General features: G+C 55.2%; 1 protein-coding gene across 2 annotated transcripts; it reads right to left on the bottom strand.

The window, feature by feature from the left end:
* Positions 1-401: 401 nt before the first annotated feature.
* Positions 402-4,555, bottom strand: CD7 (CD7 molecule). 2 transcript variants are annotated; one of them, XM_070388867.1, is made up of 4 exons: positions 4,363-4,555; positions 3,014-3,328; positions 2,547-2,758; positions 402-1,618 (listed from the first exon to the last, which is right to left on the bottom strand). In XM_070388867.1, the coding sequence occupies exons 1-3, from the start codon at positions 4,412-4,414 to the stop codon at positions 2,562-2,564; spliced, it is 564 nt and encodes a 187-aa protein (XP_070244968.1). In that variant the 5' UTR covers positions 4,415-4,555; the 3' UTR covers positions 402-1,618; positions 2,547-2,561. The 2 variants fall into 2 exon arrangements, with proteins under 2 accessions (XP_070244968.1, XP_005905422.1); XM_005905360.3 differs by having other exon boundaries at positions 437-1,618; positions 2,625-2,758.
* Positions 4,556-8,846: the final 4,291 nt, after the last annotated feature.

The raw sequence follows: 8,846 nt of genomic DNA, 5'->3' as shown, positions 1-8,846 counted from the left end.
CTGAGTCCCAGAGGGGCAGGACTAGCCCAGTGACATGCTGCTGAGTGGTCAGGAGGGGGACCAGAAGTCATCAGGTAACAGGTGAACACTTGCCGCACTTGGCTCAGCGGGGCAGCCTGCCTTTCCTCGGGCCCCTGGGAGACGGGCGTGCTGTGTTCCTTGTCTCTGCCTCCCCATCTGGGTCCCAGCCGCAGGCCCTGGTACCCTCCGCAAGAGCTGTTGAGATCACATCCCAAGCTGCCCACCCCAAACCCAGTGTGTCTCAGTGAACCCCTGCCCCAGTGACCCCCCCAGCCAGGCAGAACCACCTCTTCCGTTCTTACATTATTTCATCCATGTCGACGTAACGGTGCTGCCAGGCATTTAAACAACCACACGCTCCCATCTGCACATGTGTGGGGTCACACATATACTCTGCACCAGCTTGCATCCTTACGGCATCTCGCAAAGGTCCTAGCATGATGTTTCGCTCTTCGTGGGGTCTTTTTAGCACTTGGTGTGTGTGCGCACCATAATCGGTAGAGCGGTTCTCTCATTTGGACATCTAGGGAGTTTCTCAGTGGCTGGTTTTGTCATTGAAAGCAACACTGACATGGCTATCACTGTAATCTTGTTTCTGTGACCAAAGATCATGTCCCCAAGACTCAATTCCAGCTAAAAGGAGTGTCGTTATTTAAAGACATTTTAATCTTTGCAAACCCAGTGGATGAAGGGCTTTCTCATTTCCGTTGGTGGGCAGCATGGTCTACCAGTTCTTGGCTCCAGGTCCGGGAGGATGCAGCTACAGTTCACATCCATGCGGGGTGCATTTGTTTCCCCAAGGTCGGTTCCCCAATTCCCATCACACCGCAACATGAGCGCCCACTGGGAGCAGCCCAGTTAAGAGCCCAGCAGCTCTGCTGAGACTCTCAGATCACTGCTCCCCTTCCTCTGTCCGCAACTCACCCTGTGGTGGAGGCCAGCGAGGCTGGGAGGGCTCTGGTTGATGTGCACCTTCTCAGCCATAACAGGAACTGGAGTGAGTTTGTGTCCCCTGGCCCCTCCCTCCTTCCTGAAAATCTCACACAGAATCCTTTAGGCTGCAGAAATCCTCAGCGATGCCAGAGAAGGTGTCAGGCAAACCTCCCCACCTCGACTCTGAACTGGCTGAGAAATAGACACTGGAGTTGGAAAGGGGAGAAGAGAAGTCCTTTATTTCTGGCAAGGCTTGACTGGGGTCAGAGTTCAGCTCCCAGCCTCCCAGTTGACCACTACCCCAAGGCAGGTCCATCCTTCAGAGCAGTCTCTTTTACCATGCAAAGGCCAGGGTAGCCGTGGGACAGAGAAGTTTCCTTTCCAGTGGTTCCAAGGTGCCAGGAGCAGCCTCAAGGGTGGGAGGCAGGCAAGGAGGGCTTCCTGGAGGAGGCTGTGGGAGCCTGACTGCTGTGGGGAGCTGCCTGTGTGTTCGTTCTGGGTGGATGGTCGGCCCAGAGCTCTGCTAGACAGAGGGAGGCCTGGGGTCCTGCCGGGCTCACTGGTACTGGTTGGGGATGGACATGGTGTTACAGCGGCTGTGGGACATGTCCTCATAGATCACGAACACTGGGCTCTTATCCTTCGCACAGCAGAGTTTCTGGATCTGAAAGAAAGCCTGCTGTCTCCCACTGGGGCAGCTCGCTCAGGAGCACCCTCTGTCTTCATGGCATTTCCCCTCAGGAAGCTTTTATAATAGATTTGGGGGCCTGCATGAAGCTGTTCCAGGAGGGTCCTCAGCCAGCCCCTCGGTTCTCCAGCGCTGCCCAGGCCTGGGTGATGTGGGCAGAGGCAGGGCCCCAGGGGCAGTGGTGGGGAGGTGGAAGGTAGAATTGACCTTGCACCCTGGCCCTGGACAGGGAAGGGGGCCTGGCTCCCTGGGGATGCAGAGCTGGAGGTGCTGGGCTAATGTGGGGGTGAAAGCTGAAGGACCGGGGGTGAGCTGACCACTCCCTGGCCCCTGTTTCTGTTGGCCCCTCCTCTCCCACCTCCAGCACACAATTGCACGTGGTTTTCACATGCTCACAAGCCTCACTCATGCACGCATGCACACATATGTATATGTGTGCACACTTTCACAGTCACATGCAGCATGCCCATGTTCTCTGAAAGGATCTCTCTGGAACCCTCTGTGAAAAGTATTAATCACTCAGTCGTGTCCACCTCTTTGCAATCACAGGGACTGTAGCCCACCAGGCTCCACTGTTCAGGTGGATTCTCCAGGCAAGAATACTGGAGTGAGTAGCCATTCCCTTCTCTGGGGATCTTCCTGATCCAGGGCTCAAACTCGGGTCTGCTGCACTGCAGGCAGATTCTTTACCCTCTGAGCCACCCTGAACCTTGCTAATCCCCCTTAAATAGCTGACCAGGACCTGTGTTCCTGGCACCACGATCATCCCTGCAGGTGGTTCCAGTTCTTGGGCTTCCTCTCACCTTGGGCCTCACCATCCAAACCCTCTAAGCTCCCAGGGCCCCTGACAGAAGGAGTGAGTGGGTGCTGGGGTTTCCCATGAGGCCAGATCCCCGAGGCTTACCCACTTTCCTTCCCGTCATGCTCTCTGAGAGAAGTGGGCTTCTAGGGACACTGGTGACACCCGAGGGTCCATACTGACCTGTGTTCTTATCAGCACACACACTGCTCCCAGTCCCAGCCCGATGAGGAAGAAGCCCACAGCCAGGGCCGTGGGGAGGGCAAAGTGTATCGGCCAAGACTCCTGGCATGTGTTCGCTGCCTGGGGCAGTTGGTCTGGGAAGAAGGAACGGAGAGAGGCATTCGGCAGGTGAGGGAGTCCCTGGGAATCTCTGTGGTTCAGGGCAGGGTGGGTCTTTGGAGTGTGTATGGGGGGTGGGGGGGAATCCAGGAGGCTTTCTAGAGGAGTTGGGCTCATGTTGGAAGGAGTAACTCAAGCAAACTTAGAGGGAAGGTTCCCAGACAGGGGCAGATGGACCCCAGGCTGGCGAGTGGCAGGTGGAGAGGTCCCAGGACTGGCATACTCCCTACCTGTCACCATGACCAAGGTGCCGGGACCAAAGATCTTATCATCCATGATGGCCACACAGGTGTAGCCACCGGTGTCAGCCAACTGCAGGTGGTACAAGCTGATGGTCAGGTTGCTTTGCAGCCCTGAGTAGGCAATGCGGCCCTGGAACCACGGGTCCACGGTGGGCTCCGACCCATCTTCATAGTAAATCACATCGCTGTTGTTCGGCCACGTTTTTTTCAGGTAGATGCCATGCAGGGTCCCCGGGGTGGAGCAGGTGATGTTGACGGAGTCCCCCTCTAAAGCGATCGTTTTGCGGGGGGACTGCCACACCTCTGCAAGGAGGACCTGCCACCATCACCATTGGCCTGGCCAGAAGGGCAGGGACCCATCTCTGTGCAGGGGATGGTGACAGGGCAGTGGTGCCCAGGGACAGTCCACTGTTGACATGTCACCAAGGATGAAGCAAATTTTGGAAGCCTTGGAGCAAGCGACATATGATGCCAGCACCCTGGGCTGTCCTCAAGTTCCAGGGGGATCCCAGAGGGCCAGGCCACCCGTGACCTCTCCCCACCCTGAGGGTCAGGGGAAGTTGGAGGTGGGGCCTCTTCCTTCCAAAGCACTTAGACCTCCAACCACTCTTCCTGGTTCTACACCTTCTCCCCCTCTTAAATGGCAGTTCCCGCAAGAGCCAGGGGCACTGTCTTCTCTCCCTGTTTCTTTTAACACTAACTGCCTCAGTTTCCCACCATTTCCAGGCACTTGAAGCCAGTGGCTCCATGAGGTGGGCACATCTGACTTGTCCCTGAGACACCCAAAAATTTCCCTCGTCTGCCTAGTGGGGCCCAGCAGGGCCAGCTTCCAGGTGCAAACATAATCCAAACATCGACTTCTCCAGAAACTAAATTTTGCAGCTCTTTTTTGGGGGGAGGGGGCACAAGAATTGTGCCCCCCAATTCCCCATCCCACTTTATGGAACTAAGGGCTCTTGCTCACTGCAGAACTTTGCACAAAAGGCAAGCAGAAGGACGATGTTTCCTCAAGACAAAAACAGCCTTGATGGTTGTAGGAGAAAATTCAGATAAAGAGAAAGAAGAGTTTCAACCACAGAGACTCTGTACCCAGACATCAGCCACATCTCAACGCCCATGGTTTTGGGTCCAAGTGTCCAAGGCTGGACTTGACCCCCAGCAGGGACTTCCAGGGCCCGAAGGGAAGGTCTCCCTCAAAGTCACCAGAGATCACCCCCTTCCCTGGAAAGACAGTCTGAGGTGGGGAGGGGAGGGCTGCAAGGCGGCTGAGTGGAAGCGCTAAGCCTGCTGGGGGGGTGTGGTGGGGGATGGGGTAATAGAGAGTCGGGAAGCCTTACCTCCAGCGGCCTGGAGCAAGGGGAACAGCAGGAGCCCCAGGAGCCCAACCATGCTCACTGCAGGAGGAAGAGCAGGGGCCCCTCTCACTGGGCTGTCACGGTTCTTCCTGTCTGTAGCGCCCAACTGCGTGCCACCACCACCTCCCAGGTGCCACGTTCAGGCGCGGTGGGAGCAAGATGGAGCAGGAGGTAGGGAGGGCAAGAATGGGCAGGGGCAGGACCAGGAGAAAGACAAGGGGGTACCCAGGTGGGGATGGGGGTCAGCTTCCAGATATCCTGGTCTTCTGGCTCACTTTCTGCTGGGACCTGATTTATGTCCAGAAACTTGGAGTATCAAGTCAGTCACCACTGCAGCCTGGGGGCTGGGTGTGGTCATAGGGAAAGACCCGGGGCATGTGCCCAGGTTGTGGCTGCCCGAGTGGCTCACGATTCTCTTTCCTGTGGGTGCAAGGGCTGGACACCGCTCAGCTGGGCTACCATCCAGTATGTTGGTGCACCAGGGTCCTGGTGAGCAGCCCTCAGGGCAGAGGGAGACCCATGCCTGGACCCTGACCCCGAGGGCTTGGAGGTCCTTGAAGAGGAGACAGACTCTGGGCAACCAGGAAGAGGAAGACGTTTCTCTGTTCTGGCAGCCTTGGGCTAGAGGGCCAAGTTTCCAGTGTTGGCCCAAAGCCACATGTGCGTGTGCCGGGTGTGTGCACGTGGCTCACGCATGGCCAGACAGCCCTAAGAGATTTCCTCCCTGGAGACCCCCTCCTCTGACTGGACGCTCCTGTGCTGATGGTTCGGGGTCCTGGGTGGGGTTTGGGGTGGGGCAGATTAGGTTTGCTGGGTGACCGCCCCTGGCAGGGGCTGTCCACCTACCTACAGACACTTCTTGCGTGAGGGGGTATCTATTTCAGGGGCAGAATCTTGCCAAAGGCCCAGAGGATCCTAGCAAAATTGTTGGCAGGAAGCAATAAAAGCGTCTGAGTTGTCAAACACACCCCATTCCAACCTCGTCCTGCCTTTGTTCATCACCAGCACTCCCTGGGCGCCCGCGTGTGCCAGCGCCAGTGCCAAGGGCAGAGGGTGAGATGAACGAGAGGCCCGGGGCCTGGAGACGACTCCAGGGAAGGACGAGCAGACCTGCGGCAGGACACACAGCACCTGCTGGGAGAGGGGTGCCGAACCTCAGGGGCCACAGGAGTAAAGGACTGAGGAGGTGAGAGAGGGTCAGGTGGCATATCTGGGAACAGGGTTCCAAGCAGAGGCATCAGCACACGCATGGTCCCCAGGGCCAGAGAATGCCTGGGGTTTCTGAGGGCCTGCAAGAGGGCCAGTGTGGCTGAGGACGAGCAAGGGGGCCTGGGGGAAGGGTCTCTAGGGCACTGCAAGGACTCAGAGCTAAACTTCCTTTAGAGAAATCCTTGAACGTACAGATAAGCAACAAGTCGAAAATTAAAATTAGTCAAAGACCCAGACACAGTATTTCTTTCTAGGTTTCCTGCCTTGGGTGTGCAGGGGCTGAATGACTTAATGTGAGCCCGTCCCACCATAATAGCAATATTAAAATGACCTTTGAATGACTTTCAAAGCATCAACACCTTTGGTCTGTTTTAGGCAAAATGGAACAGATTTCCACGGCCCCCAAAGCATGGCGGTCCCGCGTGCTGTGCCCACTGTGTCTGAGGGGCCTGGCCCAGGGGGTGGAACAAACCCAGCATTTCTGGCACAAACCTTTCTTTAACCTGGGAGATGCAAATACAGTCAGTTCTAGACCTGGAGTCTGGGTGCCAGTGAAGCTGTTCTGGGATCGTTACCCTCCTGTGAGGACACAGTCGCCAGGCACCGTGCATTGATCCAATCTGAGATTCTTCGTGGTGAGTGAGGACTCCCAGATATCTGGCCTTCTGCATGTATTTGGACTCTTTTTTTTTTTTAATATTTATTTTTTGGCTGTGTCGGGTCTCATGGGCTCTCTAGTTGTGGCATGTAGGCTTAGCTGCCACACAGCACTTGGGATCTTAATTCCCTCACCAGGGATCGAACCCATGTCCCCTGCATTGCAAGGCGAATTCTTAACCACTGGACCACCAGGGAAGCCCTCGTTGGGACTTTTTAGCTTGTAAGACTCACAGCAGCTTCTTTCAGATTTTTATTTTCTTCACTTAAGGATGTATTTCTCAGCTCATTCGATGATTCACTACTAGGTTTAGTGTATTCATCTTGAGGATTAGCAATGTGGATGTTTGCTTTTGACCCACCTTTATTCAAAAGCAGAAAACCTTTATCAAGGTTTTTAGGTATGGTTTTTAAGAATTCTAGTTGGACTGTGAAGAAAAAGCTCTATCTTTTTACTCATTATATTTATTTTAATTGACATAATTCAATATTGAACCACCAACTCAGCTCTATCTTTAAAGGGAACTGGCATGTTTGACAATGAAAAGAACCATCCCTCTGGGTCATCCCAGCAGCTCTATCTTTAAAGGAACTTCTCTACGCTGAAAAGAAAAGGCCACAACGAGAAACAAGAAAAGGATGAAATGGGAGGGCTCATCGGTAAAAGCAAACATACAGTAAAAGTAGGAAATCATCCACACACACACACATGATATCAAAACCAGTAATCATGAGAGGAGGAGAGTACGCATGCAGGACATATGAAATGCATTGGAAAGGAAGAGATCAGCAACTTAAAGCAATCATGCACGTGTATATAGACTGCTGTATCAGAAGTCTCATGGTTACGGCAAACCAAAAATCTATTAATATCATAGATATACACACACAAAAGAAAAAGGAATTCAAGCGCAGGACTAAAGATAGTCATCCAATCATAAGAGAACAAAAGAGAAAAGGAAGAAAAAAGACGTCCCAGCCCACCTCCAAAAAAAACAACAAAGAATACACTCAGGGGTTATACAATTTTTTTGTAAAGACATCTGGCATATATGGTTTGGGATGTGGTTTGGGAACAGGAAGGAACAGCACGTGGGGCAGGTGGCAGCAGGGGAGCCCCAGGGCTGGGGGAGACCAGGGAGGTTGGACAGAGATTCCACCAGCAGCCACCTGTCCGGCCTCCCATCCAGAGGGCTGCTCTACCCTTTGGGGGTGGTGGAGGAGGCTTCATGCATCATCCCAGGCCACTGATATCCTCATTTTGGTTCCACAGGTGCTTCCTGGAAGGTCCCTCAAACTGGTTCTTATTCATGTTCTAAAGACAAGAGGGTGTCCATGATCAGCTGAGGACCCCAGACTGGGGCATCTCCCAGGTGACCGCAGCGTGGCACTCCTGCCCTGGGGAGGAGCCCAGGCCTGGGTGGGGTGGAGGAGGGGAGGGTCCTGTTAGGTCAAGTGCTATGGAACGTGAGATTTTTGCACTTTGGGCCCCAGAACCTGCTAAGGAGCCCTCCCTGGCATGTCCATCAGGAAGAGGCCAGGAAGTTGCCAAGCTTCCTAGTCCTCAGCCTGCTCTTCCCCGCACGTCCCCTCTGCAGAGTCCAGTGTGCACGGTGCACTCAGCTCCCCACCCCAGGCTCAGAGCCTCCTTACTTGGGGAAGTGGGGAGGATGGGGGGATGAGAGCCTCGCAAGACACCTTTGCCTACAAGTGCGTCCTGTAGGAACATCCCCCACCCACACATCTAGGTCTCCTGGAAGAAGCAGGAAGCCCCCATGCCATCCCCTAGGGGGTCCTAGGGACAGTGTGGACTCAGTGGCCTGTCTGCGGTGGGGCATCTGTGTTCTGGGACTGGGACTGCATTTGCTGGCTGGGGTCCTCTGGGGAAGGGGCACTGCTCACTCTCTCTCACTAGTCTTGGTGGGTACATGGACATGGGGCAGAGTGTTTATGCCAGGTCTGAGATGACCCCATGCGAGATCCCCTCCCCAGCCCACTGACCAGGCACAGTGGCCAATACCTTCTGGAGCTTGAAGTTCAGGGAGCCACACCTTCGGCGCCAGGCCAGTGTGCAGATCAGCAGGCTGAGGAGGACACCCAGGGCAAGGATGGGGAAGATTACCAGCATCTCGCTCAGTGTGCTCAGGATTAAGATCGGAACGGGGTGTGCTCATCTGCAGACCTGAGATAAATGGGAAGGGCCAGGCCCTCCCTCCTTTGTTCACCTGTGCAGGAGCCCCCACCACCTTGGGGGCACCCTCGAGGGGGACATCACCTGTGGTTGGGAAGCCCATGGGTGGGAGAATGGCAGGGGGATGGGTGCATGGGATGGGCAGGGCTCCAGGCACAGAGGGTGAGGGTGTCTGTGGAGGGAAGACCCGAGGGGGCTTTCTGGGGCCCCCTCCTGTAGCCCAGGATGAAGATAGGAACACCTACCTGTGGGAGGTGTGAGAGGCAGGTAATGCGGGTCTGCTAAAGAGACACAGGGCAGGTTGGTGGGGGCCTGCCCAGGGCCTGCCCTGACACAGCCCCTCCACCCCAGGTGTCAGATGAGCCCTGGATACAGGAGATCATGAAGGCCTCACTGGGTTCCCCGCACA

The sequence above is a fragment of the Bos mutus genome, chromosome 19 (assembly GCF_027580195.1).
Source record: "Bos mutus isolate GX-2022 chromosome 19, NWIPB_WYAK_1.1, whole genome shotgun sequence".
Classification (NCBI taxonomy): Eukaryota; Metazoa; Chordata; class Mammalia; order Artiodactyla; family Bovidae; genus Bos; species Bos mutus.
This window is presented reverse-complemented; position numbering and strand designations above follow the sequence as displayed.

Bases quoted from the DNA above. Each gene is read 5' to 3' on its own strand.
- CD7 (XM_005905360.3), bottom strand. From the start codon at position 4,414: ATGGTTGGGCTCCTGGGGCTCCTGCTGTTCCCCTTGCTCCAGGCCGCT. The intron at 3,329-4,362 runs GTAAGGCTTCCC...TCCTCCTTGCAG, and splicing joins CTTGCTCCAGGCCGCTGGAG to AGGTGTGGCAGTCCCCCCGC. The intron at 2,759-3,013 runs GTAGGGAGTATG...CCTTCTTCCCAG, and splicing joins CACCTTGGTCATGGTGACAG to ACCAACTGCCCCAGGCAGCG.